At 38.0% G+C, this 18,418-nt stretch overlaps 1 protein-coding gene across 7 annotated transcripts in view; it reads left to right on the top strand.

Annotated features, from left to right (window-relative positions):
* Positions 1–17,300, top strand: part of GTF2E1 (general transcription factor IIE subunit 1) — a 43,545-nt gene extending 26,245 nt beyond the window's left edge. For 4 of the 7 annotated variants that reach the window (XM_047875970.1, XM_047875972.1, XM_047875971.1 and 1 more), the window contains 2 exons: positions 3,670–3,908; positions 8,925–10,633. In XM_047875970.1, coding sequence (XP_047731926.1) covers positions 3,670–3,908; positions 8,925–9,352 — 667 coding nt within the window. In that variant the 3' untranslated portion in view covers positions 9,353–10,633. Of the gene's footprint in view, positions 1–3,669; positions 3,909–8,924; positions 10,634–11,146; positions 11,239–17,111 lie in introns of those variants that run through there. The other 3 variants (XR_007155787.1, XR_007155788.1, XR_007155786.1) reach the window with 3 other exon arrangements.
* The last annotated feature ends 1,118 nt before the right edge of the window (positions 17,301–18,418 follow it).

Below are 18,418 nucleotides of genomic sequence, written 5' to 3'. Positions count from 1 at the left end.
CCTTCACTCCATACCAGAGACAAATCTTAGTGGTACAGTGATGCTAGAGGCCCAACAGCAGCTCTGTATCTAGTCACCTGGTTTCTCTTTAGGAATGATGGTTACTTCAGGGATGAAGAAGGATCAGGAAATAAAGGAAATAAATGATCAGGAAAGGCTCTCCAACAGGTTGGTCACTAGAGAAGAAAGGCAGAAATGGGGGCAGGCAAGAGAGATAGAATGGGATATCTGGAACTGCCAGCCAGAACTAAGTCCAGTTGTTTCCATGTGGTCAGGAGAGGGACCATTGGAACTAGGTTAAAAGGTGTTACCCTGGTGGAGATGGCCTCACCACGCATTTGGCAAACTCCACTGCCTGGATATGACATCTTGAAAGGGGTATGGATTTAGCATTTCTGTACTGTAGGATCTGTTTTGGAGGATAACGGTTCTGTAATAGATGTTTTGCCTTAGGCATAAGAAAAGAAACATCAGTAGAGTGGCATGAGCGCTCAGAGATGATAGTAATTCATTGATTAAAAAAAAAAAAAAAAGACAATTTAGTTTGGTTACTGATCTGTAACCAACTAAATTCTAGCTTATCCCCAGGTTAGAAAACCGAAGGCCCCTGTGAAGGGCTGTGGGTAGACTTAACCTAAGAGCTGATGGACAGTTATAGCCCTTTAGCAAGTCAACCCATTGGTGATATTTAAAGTCTTTCTGTCTTTCTTAAGTGGAATTCTTTTCAGTAATCTCTTTTTTTTGTCATCTGTTACCTAACAGTCACCTTGAAGTTCTTTAAAATTTTAGTTTGAAATAATAGTCCTCCCTCACCCGAGTGAGTTATATGTCTTGAAAGTTCTAAAATTTCTTAGATAATGTAAAAAGATTCAAAACTGACTTGTCACTTTTGTCATCTTTAAGTAGAATATGTACATTTTTTCCATAGACGAAATTTAAATATGCAGAAGAGGTGAACCTACCTGTCTCATCTGGGTTTTCTTTAGTGTCACATTTGCTGATAATTTAGATTTGTCTGTAACTGTGGTGAAGGTAGAGATAAAAATCTGTACAGTCAATTCTCTCTGGTTAAAAATACCTTTTAAAAATTTTTTTCCAAATTTAAAAATTGGTTTAACTTGTGGTCAAATACTTCCTGCTTCAAACTGGAGTAAAACCGATATTTAGTTTCTACAATGAAGTACTGAAAACAAAGACTTTTTAAAAGTAATCTCCTGCTAATATTTGTTTTAAATGTCCTCTTCTTTTCCTTCACTCTTCTTGTTCTTCTCTACTCAAGTACTGAATACTTGTTGACCTTCAGAAGATAGGTTTCAGACTTAATGCTAAAGATAGAGCATAGATGAATACTATGTATTCTAGATTTTATAGCAAGAAACAATAGCTTCAGAAAGAGTAAGTCATCTAAGAGTCTGGATGAAGGAGACAGATAAGGGCAGGGATATAGTTGGCCAGACCAGAGCTAGAGAAAAATTGAGTGCGTGGAGACAGAAAAGGCATTAGGCTAGCTCAGGGAGCCACGTTTGGGACAGACCGGCTCAGTACAGCAAGATAAGGATTTTGGCTAAGGACAGAAGAGACATTAAAAGGAGTCCAGGAAACTAAGTGAGAAAGGAGAGGGTCAGAATATAGAGGGAGCACAGAAACATATAAATGAAGATCATTGTATTCAGAGAAGAGAGAAGAGATGAGAAAGGAAAGTATATGCACAAGGGAGACCAAAATTCAAAAAGCAACTCATATACCAGAGCAAGCAGAGTCAGATTATAGCGAAGGCAGTGACACAGCCTTTTAGAAGACAACATGGAACTAGGAAGGAGATAGCTATGAGAGTGACTAGGAACAGATACGGATTAAATTGAGACATACATAGTAAAGAGTGCAAAAAGTAACATTAGATGAATGCAGTAAGAAAGAAAAGGTAGGAAGAAACCAGTTAATTGCAACTGTAACAAGACTTTTAAACTACAAGGTGCAAATAGACGGATTGGGTACAGAGAGATGCCTAGTAGGCCCAGAGTCAGAGTGGGAGAGCAGATAACTGGGACAAATTCTGTGAGACAGAATGGCACAGCCAGAGGCACGGATCAGAATGGTTTGGACAGTTGGAAAGAGCACATTTTTTTGATAGCAAAAGTGGCAGTGAGCTTGTAAATATCCAGAGGGAGAACAGGAGGGATAGAATAAGCCCATGATTACCTCCAGAGGGTGATTAGACACAGTGTTCCTAGGTTGAGATGTAATGGGCCAAGCAGATACATGGATGGAGATCTACATCACAGAAATCTCGCATAAGCATGTAGTAAAAACAAAACCAAACCAAACAAAACAAACAAAAAACTCAAGTAGATGTTAGCGGGCCCAGGAAGAAGAGCAATGTAGTAAGCAGAAATGATGTAGGACCAAAGAGAAGGGAAAATAGTGAATGATTTCTGAGAGAGAGAAATACAGGACATAAAGCCAATGAAGAAGTGTTCATTAGGCTGAGATGAGACAGGGCTCCACACAGTCTAGGATCCATGGAAGAGATTCAGAGGAAAATGGAAGAGAAGTAAAGGAAAAATGGGCTACAAGAATCAGTCAATAGATACTTGAGGGAATACAGCAAAAGGTGTCAGAAAAGATACAGAGCAGGCACTGAATAAGCAGGTAGTTCATGAAACATGAAGATAGTTCATAGGGATAAAACATAGCTTTCTAAACAGAGATGGAGGGAGATCTATGCATAGAAGCTGATGCAAAAAAAGTATCAGTAGCAGGCAGAGAAAGACCAGGCATAAGCCTAGACACACAATCAAGTACATTCAAAAGCATGTGGAATGGACTGAAAGTGAAACAAGCAGATAAAACAGGGAATAGCAGAAAGACTGAAAACTAATAGGAGATAACATAAGTGACTAGAGAAAGATAAGGAATGATCAGGCCTGGAACAGGCTAAGAAGATCATGGGTGGCAGAGGTAAAAAGCAAAACAAAATAGACTGAGAAATAGATCATGGTTACTGCAGGGTAGAAATAATGGTTGGGGATGGATACAAGAGTCAGCATAGGTACAAAAATGGAAAGATACAACTCAGTAGAAAAGAAGTTAATTGTGCATAATGATATGCCTTATTTGGTGAATAGCAAGAGGGGAACATTAATTCTAAGTTGAGGCTGGTTTTGTAGAATACTTTGCTAGCTTCTCGGCACACAAAGAGGAAAAACACACAGAACCACTTTGAATCATTCTTGGTTCAGGTGAGAGAGTGTTTTAAAAATGTAACATGTTTTGTTTGTTTGGGTTTTTTTTTTTGTTTGTTTTTAAACAAAGTACTCATGAAAGGTATAACAGGGATTTTTGCCAGACTAGTGTCTTTAAGTGGATTATGTCACCTTTATTATTGTCTCTTCTCCTTAAGTAGATTTACTGAGATATCTTAAATTATGAAACCTTATTAATTTGTATATATATCAGATGATCTAGTGTTTGAGGAAGTTAAATACAAATATGATACACTGAGTTATAAGAGTTTTCTCAGAATTGTTTAAGCATGGGTGCATGATTGCTAGATAGCATTTATTTGTAATTCTTCAGTAACCACCCCACCTCCCCCCGCAACTGCACTTGTTTTCCAACACCAAAACTTTACTTTTTCTTCTTTCTGCCCTCTTCTAATCTTTTTTATAGCAAGGACCGTGCAGCAACCACTGCTGGAGCTGCTGGCCTGGCAGGTGGGCACCACCGGGAAGCATGGGCCACCAAAGGTCCCTCCTATGAGGACCTATACACTCAGAATGTTGTCATTAACATGGATGACCAAGAAGATCATCGAGCCTCACTAGAGGGGAAATCTGCCAAAGAGAGACCCATTTGGTTGAGAGAGAGCACTGTCCAAGGAGCATATAATTCTGAAGAGATGAAGGAAGGTAAGAGTAGAAGTCAGTAAAATGAATATCTTGGGTTCAGTAGAAAATGAACTTGACTTAGTGGGCAGTTCTTAGTTTTATTGGTAATTCGTTATGTTTGTTTTATAAAACGTACATTATAGCAGGAAGTAAGAAATTCAGCAATAAGCATTAAAACCAACAAATATATATTTGTATTACCCTTCAACTTAGTTGAAATGATAAGTAGACCCTTTTTAAATCTCCATTTTCAGATTTAAGAAATTACCATTTCATTGTCTTAATTTTGTGGAAAAGTGCTATTATGTTCAAAGTGGACAAATTCACCTCTTCTTTATTCTCTTGTTGCCCTAACTTCTGCATTTTTATTTCTCTGAATTGGGAGCCAAAACTATACACTAGTCCAGACTCTTATATGTTGTCTCCTCATGAACACTAAGGAGTTTGTGCTACCTGAAATATATAAAAGTTTGTGCTACCTGAAATATATAAAAAGAAACTACCTGAGTAAAGGATTATGGATTCTTACCATCCAAGAAGATTGAAAGAACTCCATATTAGATTTTAGAAATCTCAGTGATCCGTAAAGGGTTGAAAATTACATAATAACCAGCAGTTTGAAAATTACGGCATTTTACTTTTTAAAACTTTAAGGATTCAAAGACTTTGGGTGGTGATGTTTGGGAGTATATAGAAAATACAAGACTCAGACTGGACAAAGATTACTCAGAAACTGGGAAGCAGAGATGAAAAGGAGTCTGTACCTCTGGTTATGTTTCATCAGCATTAGAATCTATGTGATTCTATTCCCAGGTTATGCATCATTTCTAACATATCATCTGAGTATTGTTCTGTAATGGTAAAGAATTATCAGTAACTGAAAACCTCTTGTGTTTTGGTATTTCTCTAACCTCTTTTCCCTTTATGATTTGCATTTCTTTACTAATTATAGCATACTGTGTATGCAAATAATTAAAAAAGTAATGTGGAGTTGGGTGGTGATGGTAAAATCAGGTAATACCTCTACTGTGATCTCTTTGGTGTTTGAATTCTAGTTGGAAAAAAAGTTTTCCTTGGGAACCATAGGGCACTCTCTAGCTCCTTCCTGCTGATTAGCTTGGCTCTGGTGTTTAGTTATTTTGATTCAAATTGTTTTAGATTATATAGGAGTGAGGCTGTGAACTACTGAGGAGTCTCGTTTTCTCCAACTTGGCCTCCTGCCTGTTCTTAAAGCTACCAAACCTTTTCTTTGAACTTAGAAACAAAATTGAATAAAATAAGTCTCACAAGCTTAACATTCGATGTGTTCAGTTCCTAGAATGATAGAATTTGAATCATAAAGGCCTTTAAAAAGTCATAGTTTACCCAATTCAGACTTGTCAATATTTTTTCCTATATAAAATAGGATACTAAGATGTCTAAATTTGTCTTCTTTAAGTTTTATGACAGAATAGGCTCTGTCTAGTGAGTGTGAAGTGAGTCTTCTTTGTCCAACACTTTTTTAAAGTGTTTATTTTATCTTAGAGAGAGAGACAGACCAAGTGTGAGCAGGGGATGGGCAGAGAGAGAGGGAGACACAGAATCTGAAGCAGGCTTCAGACTCTTAGCTGTCAACACAGAGCCCTATGGGGGACTTAAACTCATGAACTGTGAGCTCATGACCAGAGCTGAAGTCGGATACTTAACTGACTGAGCCACCCAGGTGCCCCTTGTCCAACACTTAATTTTCCTCGGACTTCAAGTCATTTTAATATCTTTCAGAATTTTATAGATTCTGTCAGGTGCCCATTAGTATACTGAAAGCTGCTTTCCTTATAAATAGTCCTCTTCCCCCATTCCACCTTCATCTACATTTTTTGTTTTATTTTAATTGTCTTTTTCTGGGCCTTTTCCAACCATAATATACTTAATATCCAGCGGCCAGAACAAAATATGTTGTCCATGCATAGATTCATCATTAATGATTTGAGTTTTACTTCCAGTATCCTGATTTTTACCTGATGCTTGTTGCTCTGTGTCTAGAAGCATATTAAGACCAACAACTTCAGAAACATGTGCAGGGATTTTTAAAGACCCTCCCTTGCCCTGTATCAGATAGCTTGGACCAGGTCTTTCAGTATCTTTTAGATTATTTTTTTGTGGGCAGATTTTTTACACTTGCCAGTATAGAAAGAAATCTGCCAGTTTTCTGCCATTTATACAACTTTCAGCTCCTCTTATGTGTGTTTTTTTTGCCATTAGTTTGGCCTTTAAGCATCCAGAATTGCTTAGCATCATCAGTGAACTTGACAATTTCCTGTTATATACATCTTCTTTGTAATTTATAACTCTATTAAATAAGACTGTGCTTGGACCTAGTGTTTCTACTTTACCATCCAGAAATTTGCTCATTTATCCTTATTTTCTTTCTGTCTTCATCTGTAACAGAATGGTTCCTTTTTTCCCCCAAACCTCTCAAGACCCTTGTCATAAATCTTTTAGATGTGACTATTTAGTTTATGAAACTAAATTGCTTTGCCCCTAATTTTATATTTACTTTAAACATTAATCAAAATCCTATGTTGGTAATGATATTAAGCTTATTAGAAAATTCTTATCAAAGCAATGATTGCTTTAGAGACAATTCCTTGTCTTTTTTTTCCTATCGAAATACTGCATTGGCAGTAAGGACTCTGCGGGTGGGGGGGGCCTCAGCCTTCGGCAGTGTTTTAAAGTAGTGAAGTTTGACTTTAATTCTCATTTTTACATCCATGATACCAGAAGCCTATTTTCTCTAACTTGGAACGTCTTGAACTTTTCTTGAACTTTCTCTAACTTGAACTTTTAACTTCTCAGTTCCTGTTTCCCTTTCTGTCTCATAGTTGCCTATTCTCTTCTCTCAGGAGTTCTACACTTTCTAAATTGTCCAGGGTTACACTAATCCATCCTAGTGTGTTAATGAGAAGATGCTTTCACTTCATTCATGGCCGGAGTTGGTCATTTCTGGGCTTTTTTTTTTTTTTAAGTTTATTTATTTGTTTTGACAGAGAGAGAGCATACGTGTATACACAGTTGGGGGAGGGGCAGAAAGGGAGACAGAGAATCCCAAGCAGGCTCCACATTGTCTGTGTGGAGCCCAATGAGGGGCTCAAACTCGTGAATATGAGATCATGACCTGAGGCCAAGTCAGACACTTAACTGACTGAGCCACCCAGGTGCCCCATTTCTGGGCTTTTTGTTGTTGATGATGATGATAGATAACACTAATCCAAGTGCCAAGTTTATTCTAATGGCTTCACAGATATTAAGATATTCACTTAATCCCAAAAATTATCCAGTGACGATATACTATTATTTTTTCCCTCTCTATACTTGAGAAAATTGAAGCAGAGAGAGATGAAGTAACTTGGCCAAAATCATACAGCTAATAACTGTTAGAGTCAAGATTTGAATCAGAGAGTTAGGTTCCAAAGAATATTTTTAATCCTTTTATGTTTTATTATTTAAAAAAACTTTTTTAATGTTTATTTTATTTTTGAGAGAGAGAGAGACAGAGTGTGAGCAGGGGAAGGGCAGAGAGAGGGAGACACAGAATCTGAAGCAGGCTCTAGTCTCTGAGCTGTTAGCACAGAGCCCGATGTGGGGCTCGAACCCGTGAACCGTGAGATCACGACCAGAGCTGAAATCGGACGCTTAACCAATTGAGCCACCAGGCGCGCCAATTTTTTTAATGTTTATTTATTTGTTTTGAGAGAGAGAGTGCACCCACAAACAGGGGAAGGGGCAGAGAGAGAGATAAATTCCCAAGTGGGCTCTGCAATGTGGGGCTCAATCCCATGAACCATGAGATCACAACCTTAGCCAAAATCAAGAGTTGGACACCCAACCAACTGAGCCACCTAGGTGTCCCTAATTCTTTTATATTTTTTAAATGGTAGTATATTTGGTATTCAGAATACAGAATACAAATGTTTTTCTTTAATTTTTTTATGTGTAATTTTTCATAGTGTGTACACAAAGTGATAGGTATGTGGTGAGAGAAGCTTTGTTCCTAAGACTAGATTCCTTTTTATAAAGAGTTCAAAGTACCCTTAGTTTGTTTCAGAAAAATAAAGCTGCATTTATTCACCAATTCATCAAATATTAATTCAGTGCCTAAGAAGTGATAGGCCCTATTCTGGGTGCATGGAATATATCATTGAGTAAAAAAAGTAAATATCTGCTTGTGGAGAACCTACATCCTGGGAAAGGAGGTGACAAAGACAATAGACATAAATTATTATGTTGGAAAATAAGTGCTATGGGGAAAAGAAGAAAGCATTGGGAGTATAGGATGGGGTGAATTAAAAGAAGGCAACATTTGAATGAAAACATAAAAGATATGAAAGATTCAGCTATGTAGATACATAGAGGAAAAATTTCCCAGGTAGAGGAAACAGGCAGTACAAAGGCCCTAAGGTAGGAGTGAGTGTGGTATGTGCAGGAAATAGCTTGGGGGCTACTATGGCAGGAGTAGAATGAGCAAAGGGAAAGAGAAAAGGTAAGTAAGTGAGCAGGAGGGGTACCAGATAACATAGGACTTTAAAGACCATTGTAAAGCTTTTGGCTTTTACTTTCTAAGCAAGATGAGAAGCCACATTTGTGATTTCCTATTTTGCCAGCTACTGTGCTTGTTCCTTCATAGACATAATTACATTTGTTCTTATCCAAAGCCCTGTAAGATAGATGTTTTTATCACTCCATTTTACAGGAAAAGGTACCAAAGTTCAGAGACTAAAAACTTGCCCAAAGCAGTGTAGCTTGCATGTAAAAGAATGAGGATTCGAATCCAGACTGTGTTACTCTTAGAACCCATGCACTTAAACCATGCTACTTAAATTCCAGTTTGTGAGAAACACTTTGAATCTCTTATGGACAGTTGTTCAAAAACTGGAACCAGTGAAGTCTGTGTTACTTTATAATAATGTATTTAAATATTAAAATATTACATATTTTATTAGTTATAAAGGAATGCCTTGTATATTTAAGGATATTGATTTTCTGGGTTTTTCCTTCCAGGTGGCATAGATATAGATGCGTTTCAGGAGCGTGAGGAGGGCCGTGCAGGGCCAGATGATAATGAGGAGGTCATGCGAGCATTGCTCATTCATGAGAAGAAGACCCCCTCTGCCGCAGCAGGCTCAGTGGGGGCGGCTGCTCCTGTCACTGCTGCCAATGGCAGTGACTCGGAGAGTGAGACCAGTGAGTCAGACGATGACTCCCCACCTCGACCAGCAGCTGTGGCAGTACATCATCGGGACGAGGATGACGAGGAGGACGATGAGTTTGAGGAAGTAGCAGATGACCCCGTTGTTATGGTGGCTGGCCGACCATTCTCCTACAGTGAAGTGAGCCAGCGGCCAGAGCTAGTGGCCCAGATGACACCAGAGGAGAAGGAAGCATACATAGCAATGGGACAGCGCATGTTTGAGGACCTCTTTGAGTGAGCTTTCCCTGTCTTTTCTTCCTTTCTCCAATGCTAATTTCAAAAAGAAATTCCCTACCTTTGAAGAAAAGTGTTTAAGTGGTGTTCTGCCTTTCTTGAAGTAAAGAGCTCAAGAATAATGGGAGAGAAAGTTTGATTTTTATGCCAGAAGCTTCCCCAAAGGTAGGTTGGCTATAAGCATTTCCTTCCCTGTTATTACTACAGTATTAATACCTTGCTGTATTTCAAATTTACCTAATCTTTGCCCCATTTTTTCTCCCCTTCTGAAATGAATGCAGGCAGTCTTCCTGTCTGCCTGTAGAAGCCCACTATGATAGGTTATACGAATTCACTGATCACCTCCGTTTTGTTCTCACCAAGGATTCCCAACAGTTCCTGGTATTGCTGCCAAGAAGTTTGGCAAGAGGCGAATCAATGATGAGTGACAGAAAAAAAAATCTTAAAACTTCTTATTGCCACACAGTTGAGGATTGGAGTCAATATATAAGACTCCGATGAAAATTTGTGTCTTTCGAGCTGACTTGACTGATAGTGTGTTGTTTTGCTTCATGCCTTTTGGTTTGGCTGTTGGATGATAGAAAACAGAATGTATACTTGGTAAGCCCTTGTGAAATTAGGAAAAAAAACATGGATATAGGACGAGTTCCCAGGGTTGAAGAGTGGAGAGCATTGGGAACAGTGCCTTTTAGAATTGCCTGAATTTGTGCTGATTTGGACATCCTTTATGGAAAGCTGAGACTGGTTCCCTTCTTTTTCCTATCTTCTACAGTGGTATAAATTGTTGAATGAGGCCATTCCAGCAGAAATCAGCATATAAAAATTATTACTACTCTCTTTTTTTTCCTTTCTTAACATCATTGAAGGCCTTCTTTGTCTCTCTTTTGATTCTTGTCCGACATGGTGTTTTAGAATACATCTAGTGCATCGTTGAACATTGTAACCTCAAGGAATGTAGCTTACTTTTGGTTCTGATGTATAGCATGGTATTATTCCCTAAGGCAGAACTTTAAAAATAAAGAATATTCATGCAAGGGTCTATAGCAATTGTATTTTTTTTGTAATATTTTTCCTTGCATTATAATTTTTAAGTATTTATCATATTATAGTACACGTGTGAAGATAGATTTTAGAGTATCTGAGCCTTGTATGAAGTGATGTTTCATTTACTTGGGTTGTATTAATGATTGAATATTGACAATAAATCTATTTTATACCGACCAAAATTTGTTAATTTCTAGCTCTGTAACATCTTGGAGCATAATTAAAATGAATACTCTTCCCATTAAAACAGTGTTTCAGACTTTTTTCTCTTAATAGTTCTCTTTCAAATAACAGATACAGTTGTATGTGGTCTAAGTTTTTTCTGGCAATAAGCTGCCTTAAGAATGGCTTTTATGTATGTATCTTGTATATATGGTCCTATTCTTATCCTTTTTTTTTTTTTTTTTTCAACGTTTATTTATTTTTGGGACAGAGAGAGACAGAGCATGAACGGGGGAGGGGCAGAGAGAGAGGGAGTCACAGAATCGGAAACAGGCTCCAGGCTCTGAGCCATCAGCCCAGAGCCCGACGCGGGGCTGGAACTCACGGACCGCGAGATCATGACCTGGCTGAAGTCGGACGCTTAACCGACTGCGCCACCCAGGCGCCCCTATTCTTATCCTTTTAAACATTGTTTTTAAACTTTCATAGTTCTAGGAATAAGTTCATTTAAGTAAAATATTAATCAGGTTATTTATTTATTTATTTACTTACTTACTTGTTTTTATTTAAGTAATTTCTATACCCAACATAGGCCTTGAACTCGCAGACCCCAAGATCAAGAGTCACACACTCTTCCGACTGAGCCAGCCAGGTGCCCCTAATCAGATGTTTTAAAACATAGTTGTAAGTGAACTGTCAGCTCTTTATTTCAATGAATGATTGTTTCTTGCTATTTTTTCTTGAATCTAACTTGCATGTTCTACTTTTGAGAGCTACTGTTCTAGTTTTTCTTTCCTGTTATCTACCAGCCTCTTAAAGAATCATAGACTAGTTGCATATTTCTTTCCTCTCCTTCTTACAGTCTGTGTTTTGTCCTATACTACACTGAAATGGCTTTGTCCAGTGTAACAGCCCTTTATTTCTCAGTAATCCATCTTTTCTCCTTGAAACATTTTCACATCCTAGCCATTATGCTGTCTTGGATCTCCTTAGTTCATTGGCTATTCTTTCTCAGTCTTCAGACTTTATTTCCTCCTCTGCTGTATCTATGCTGTATCTTTAAGCATAACTCAAGGCCTAGTTCTTTCTGTGTGTGTGTGTGTGTGTGCATGCATGTGTGTAATTTGTGTTACACAATGTCACAAGTGAAGACACAAGTATGAATAAGTATCTAGTGCAGCAGTGTTTGAAATAAAATATAGATACATAAATATATTAAATATGCATCGATCAGGAATTAAATCATTTTTTCATGAAGTTCTGTAGCCATTAAAGAGAATGTATTGATAGGCAAAGATATTCATTATGTGTTAAGTATAGAAGGATTCTGGTTTTCTACATGTGTATGTGTAAAGAAGAAAGTATCTAACATATAATACTTACTATGTGCTTTACATCTGTTAACTCATTTAATCCTTTATAACAAACCTATGAGGTAGATATTTGTATTCAAAGATACATATAATAAGTGATGACAGTTACTGTGGTCTTAATGGGTTATAGTGGAAAAGATATTCCCATTTTGTAAAAAGAATCAAGTGGACATTTAAAGAAGCTCTTGTAGAAAATATGCAGTAGAATTAAAGAAATAGAGTGACAAAAGCAAACTTTATGTTAGACTAGGATTTTTAGGTGTGACTTACTTTTTAAAATCCTGGGTTTATCATTTCCTTAGAGAAATATCTCTGATTTTATGCCCAAAATTAATAGGAAAATATAATTTAATGTGTAACATTTTGGACATTACCCCCTATTTCTATAATATACACAGGGATTCGATAGAGTTTGATATTATTTCATTGGACAGATTTATGTGTGTTGAATTGCACAATAATCTGGTGAGAAAAGCCAGTCAGTGACAGCATGACCAAACATGGGAGTCCTGCCAATTATCAGCCTCTGAAGCTGTAGTAAGGGCAGGCTCACCAGCAAAGTTGGTTGATAGATGTAGTCAGTGTCTGTTGACCTAAGGATGGCTGGAATTGTTACACTCAACAGCCTGTAATAAGGATTGGCCAGGAACTCATCGTCTCTGAGTGAGTTATTATAACTCTAGTATCAGCTGCCCAGGTGTCCCAACCTTTCACTGTCCATTAAGATTTAAATAAAGAACACTTTTATTGTAATATTATGGGATACTTCTTACAATATCGTTTCTCTTTTTCTGGTGGGGAGAGTTGTGGAGGGGGCTAGTGTGGTTTATATTCTCCTGCTCTGCCTCCCTGCTTTCCTGGCTTCTCCACATCTCCTCCACACCACCTATACCAACTCCCACAGTGCCAGCAACACAAGTCCATGTAGCAGATACTCACTCAAGTTTTTACAGTAGTGGGAAGGAGATGGGCAATGAGAGGGTATTTTATCTCAGCACTGCAGTGTCAAATATAAGAGTAGATCATATATATCCTTGTCCTTAAAGAGTTTCTGCCATCCTTACCTGTCTCATCCCAAGTCCTGCCTTCAAATCTTGCTGAAATTTCAGCTTCCTGTTTCCCTCTCTTCATCACACCTTTTTTTCCAAAGGTCTTGGAAAGTTATAAATGTATTAGAGAAAATAACTTACTTTTTTATTCCTATTTCAAGTAGTGCCTTGAAAGTGCTTATATCCAAAGTGGCCTATCCAAGATGGTTCCCTAACCAATGGGCCATCTTCCCATTGCTAAGTGTCAGCATAAGAGGTTAATTGGCTCTAAAAGGAACAGTTTTCTTTTTCCACTACACTAAAAAAATATTATTAATTATACTTTGCCAAAAGTCAAATGAATAACAATGATGAATAACAATCTTGTCCTTCAGATGATCCATTACCTTATATCTGGTAGAAAACTGCTTTAATTCTGTCTGCCCTTGAAGTTGAAGCCTCTTTCTTTCTTTCTCTTTCTTCCTTCCTCTTTCTTTCTTTCTTTCTTTCTTTCTTTCTTTCTTTCTTTCTTTCAGACAGAGCATGAGCAGGGGAAGGGCAGAGAGAGAGGGAGACACAGAATCTGAAGCAGGCTCCAGACTCTGAGCATCAGCACAGAGCCCGATGTGGGGTTTGAACTCAGGGACCACGAGGTCATGACCTGAGCTGAAGTTGGACACTCAACTGACTGAGCCACCCAGGCGCCCCTGAAGCCTTTTTCTTATTTACCTGCCTGCTTTCCTCAAATAGTACTTATGGAATATTGCTAATACTTAAGGAGTATTAAGTTTAAATTACCTAAAAATTTTTTCCAGGGGTGCCTGGGAGGCTCAGTAAGGTAAGCAGCCAACTCTCGATTTTGGCTCAGGTCATGATCTCATGATTTGGTGAGTTTGAGCCCCTTATTGGGCTCTGTGCTGAGAGTGTGGAGCCTGCTTGGGATTCTCTATCTCCCCTCTCTCTGCCCCTCCCCCACTTGTGCTGTCTCTGTCTCTCTCAAAATAGAAAAATAAACGAAAAAAATTTTTTTAAATAATAAATCAATCCAATTTGGCTTGCCTGGAACTCAGAAGAGTAGGTTCTAGTCCCAGCTCCAATTAAACAGACACACAGTCACATTGTTACCTGAGGCAGTCTTTCTGGGCCAGTTTCTCAGCTGTCAATAATGAGAGGATTATGCTAGGATCACAGTGATTCCTTTCTGCTCTGATATCTTATGGAGGTAAGTGGTAGGTAGTAGATTTTTAAATGAGGCCTAATAACAAAAACCAAAAAGCCTTCTGATGAACAACAGCAATTCAAACCAGGTGAAGGATATATCAAATGAGGGACTGGTGTAGTTGGCAGGTTTAGTATTTAAAATGTAGCCAACTTCATCCTAAACATTAGTAACTAGGTTTTTCTTTGGTACTTCACTTCTAATCATCTGAATGACTGAGGAGGAAATAATTGAATATTTCATAACAATTTTTGGTGTTGTTTTGAGAGAATTGGACACTGAATGGAACAAGATTGGGAAGAGCAGTTCATTCTGTCTTGTACCAGTTGGTTCTATGGCTAGATTCCCAGCCAGGACAAGAGAAAGACTTAAATATGTACCTTTTTGTTCTCTTTATTCCTGAGCTTAAAATAAGTAATTAAGAAGTGGAAATCAAAAAACAAAATATGAAAATCTTTAGAATTTAGAAATTGGCCCTATTCCACCTTCTATTTATTTAGCATTTTGTTTCCACCAAAGCTATTTCACGTGTGTTATCTCTAGTAGATCTCTAGCTGGGCTACTATCACTTTGTTTTTCTTTAAATACCTAAAAATTTCTTGGGGAAATGAAGATTTTTCAGAAAGGAATTGGTATTATGGTAAATATACTGTCTATTCTGTTGGCTTTTAATATTATAAAAGCAGCAAACTGAACAAGATAAGTACAGGTACTCCTAAGACATGTAAAACCAAATGGATTGAGAAGAGTCACGAAATTTTATTTCTTCCTTTGAAGAGCTAAAGGAATGAAGTAATTATGGTGTGCCCTGAAGGAAAGAAACGAGTCTCTTAACTTCTGTTAAGAAAGAGCTTCACATCCTTCTGAGTACTAGAGGATGCCTTTCTTCTTCCATTTGCAAAGCAGATAGGCCTAGTACACGACCCAGTTTCAACAATCAACCCACATTTCCCACCACACAAAAGTACATTATCGCCCACCTAATGTAAATAAGTCTGAGAAACTAGTCTGAAAAGAAGGCTGGTGCCAGGTCCTAAAGTGCCTTGAATCATGTTAAGGCACACAGGATGGTTGTACGGTTTTGTTGTTGTTATATAAATATATTAATTATTTAAAAACTCATCCAATAATAAATATATAGTCTTTTAAAAAGAACCCCCCCCCAAGCCCATCCCCATCTCACTACCCTGAGATAACCATTATCGATAGTTTAATGTGTGTATCCCAGACCTTTTCTAGGCCTTTAGAAACAACATGCACACGATACCCCCTGATTCACTGTAATGCTTTTTAAGTAAATGCAACCACACACATGTTGCCAGTTGCTTTTGAAGTATCTTGGATATCTTTTCATGTCAATATATTTAGATCTGCTTCATTTTTAAAAATAAAGACTAGATAGAATTTTATAATACAGTTGTATGATGGTTTATGTAACAGTTTCCTTACTGAATGGCGTTTAGGTAGTATCTAGTTTTTCACTATTAAAGTAACCTCATTCTTTTCATTTTTCAAGTATTTCTGTAGGATGGAATCCTAAAGGAGAGCCAACCAAAGGGCATGTTCATTTTAAACTTTGATAGGTAATGCCAAATTACTCTTCAGAAAGATTGTGGGAGAATTGTAAGCAGGGGAACAATTTGTAGGTTTGACATTAGGTTGGAGTTTAAAACTGGAGATTATTAAGGCAATTTTAATAGTTTTGGTGAGTAATTTGGTCTAGCAAACTGTCCAAGTCAGTGGGGATGGAAAGGAGGGGACAGATTTGGTGATTGGATAAGGCAGTAGAAACTTGGATGAAACTCAGGTTTCTGATTGGGTGGTGGTTCTGTTTACCAAGATTGGAAATCCAGGAGGGGCAGGCTTTGCTCCTGTTTCGTCTCCCCATCTCCATAACTGGCACTACCACTTCAACTGTATGCTTAACTATATCCTCTTTGTTAGCCATCCTTTCTTTTTTTCATCTCACATGTAACTCATCAGCACGTCCTATAGATTCAAAATATAACCTAATTTATATAATCTAATTTTGAAGGTAGAGCTGACTGGAATTGGTGATAAATTGGAAGTATCTTCTAAATCTGATTTCTCACTACTTCTACCCCTACCAGCCTACTCCATGCCACGTCAACTCTTGCCTTGTCTGGGGCAGCAGCCTGCCAACTAGTCTCCCCACTTCCACTCTTAAACCACCCCCCAAAACATGCAGGGATTTGACCATTCCCCACGCACAGACTTTTTAAAATGTAAGTCAGATGATCCTTCCCCACCTTAGATTGCCTTACAGATTTTTTCCTAGAATAACATCCAAACTCCTTACCCTTTTCTTTAGGCCTTAGGTCGTCTGGCCCCTGGCTATGTTTATGACCACATCTCCTACTCTTCTTGTTAACTATTCTCTAACCACATTGACATTCTCTCTGTTTTGCAAACATGCCAAACTTCTTTCTACCTTCTTTGCCCTGTTTTCTCTATATGAAACATTCTTCTCCACTCTTGTCCCTGTTACTTTACTTTCAGCTTCAATGCTACCTTCTCAGAGAAGCCTCTGCCCTATTAGCTAAAGTAGTCCTCTCTTCCACTTATGGTATTTTCCTGTTTTATTTTCTTCATAGCAAAACTGCTATTTTAAATGAACTTGTTTATTTTTTATTTAATTATGCCTCTCAACTTCTCCCCTAAAAGACTATAAACTCCCTGAAGGCAGGATACTAGCATGTAGAATTCTGGCACATTGTAGGCCCAGTAAGTGTTGAATGGATGGATGGACAGATGACTTGGCACAAAGCGAACATAGCATTTTCCCCACCAAGGCTGATCATTTTGTTCCTGCTTGCATTGCATTGTGTGTGTATGTGTGTGTGTGTGTGTGTGTGTGTGTGTGTGTGTATTCTCTTAATCAGTTAACTATGTTCACTTGTGGTTCATTGTACCTAGGGCTGTGTCTCCAGGACTAACAGTGAAGGGTGCTGGAATATAGCTTCTTGGTCACAGCCATTGAGACGTCTAGAAGCTTCAATTCTGGGGAACATTAGCTTTAATGTACATGGAAAAGGTAATTTAATGAGTATTTTTTCTAGAGCTGCACTGTCTGATAAGGTGGTCCCTAGCCACATGTGGCTACTGAGTACTTGAAATGTATGTAGTCCAAATTGAGATGTGCTATAAATATAAAATATATACAAATTTTGAAGACTCAGTATGGAAATAAAGAATGTAAAATACCTTATTAATAATGTTTACGTTGGTAATGTGTTGAAAAGATAATACTGTAGATATGTTGGGTTAGAGAAAATGTACTATTAAACTAATTGCACCTGTTTTACTTTTTTAAAAATGTTTATTTATTTTTGAGAGACAGAGATGGGTAGGGGGTGGGGAGAGGCAGAAAGAGGGGGAGACAGAATCTGAGGCAGACTCCAGGCTCTGAGCTGTCAGCACAGAGCCCAATGCAGGGCTTGAACTCATGAATTGCTAGATCATGCCTGAGTTGAAGTCGGATGCTTAAGTGACTGAGCCATCCAGTCGCCCCACACCTGTTTTACTTTTTATGGGCTGTCAGAAGATTTAAAATGACAAAAAAGACTCACATTTGTAGTTTGCATTGTATTTCTATTGGACAGCACTGGTCAAGGGCATTTTCTTTGGGTGCTAGAGTTACATGTGTTGTCCTTAGTGATTATTTGCATTTTTCCTCAAATACAAGTTTTTGACCTGAATACTGTGCTCATGCTGCTTTCTTCCCTGGCCCTCTACCAGAAAGGTAGGCTTTGTTTTGTTTGTAAGCTCTTTGTTCTTGGGAACAATAATGGATTTTGCTTCTAGTTTAATTTATCCCCTTTTAAGGGTAGGATTGGTTGGGGTGAGGTAGGGTTTTTTCAGTTTGATTTTCTCTGAAGTAGGAGGAAATGTGGGGATAATGTTAGCAGTGGTGGTGAGGAACTGAGACGTTTTTGACCACTGAGACCAAGGCTGTGGTGTTGAACGTGCTGCTGACTCCTGGGAGATTGAATGGCCTGAGGACCCTGCAAAACCGTGCCAGAGATGGAGGAGCTAAGAGCCAGTCCTAAACCAGGAGGGTTGGAAGCCCAATATGTTTCTCCCTATGCATTCTATTTTATATATATATATATATATATATATATATATATACACACACACATATATATATATATATATATATATATAGTGTATGCAAAATTGCTTATGTGTTGTCTGTATCTCCTTGCCAGAATGTAAGCTCC

This window comes from Prionailurus viverrinus, chromosome C2 (assembly GCF_022837055.1).
Source record: "Prionailurus viverrinus isolate Anna chromosome C2, UM_Priviv_1.0, whole genome shotgun sequence".
NCBI lineage: Eukaryota > Metazoa > Chordata > Mammalia > Carnivora > Felidae > Prionailurus > Prionailurus viverrinus.
The sequence above is the reverse complement of the archived record's forward strand: the minus strand, read 5'-3'. Positions and strand labels throughout refer to the sequence as shown.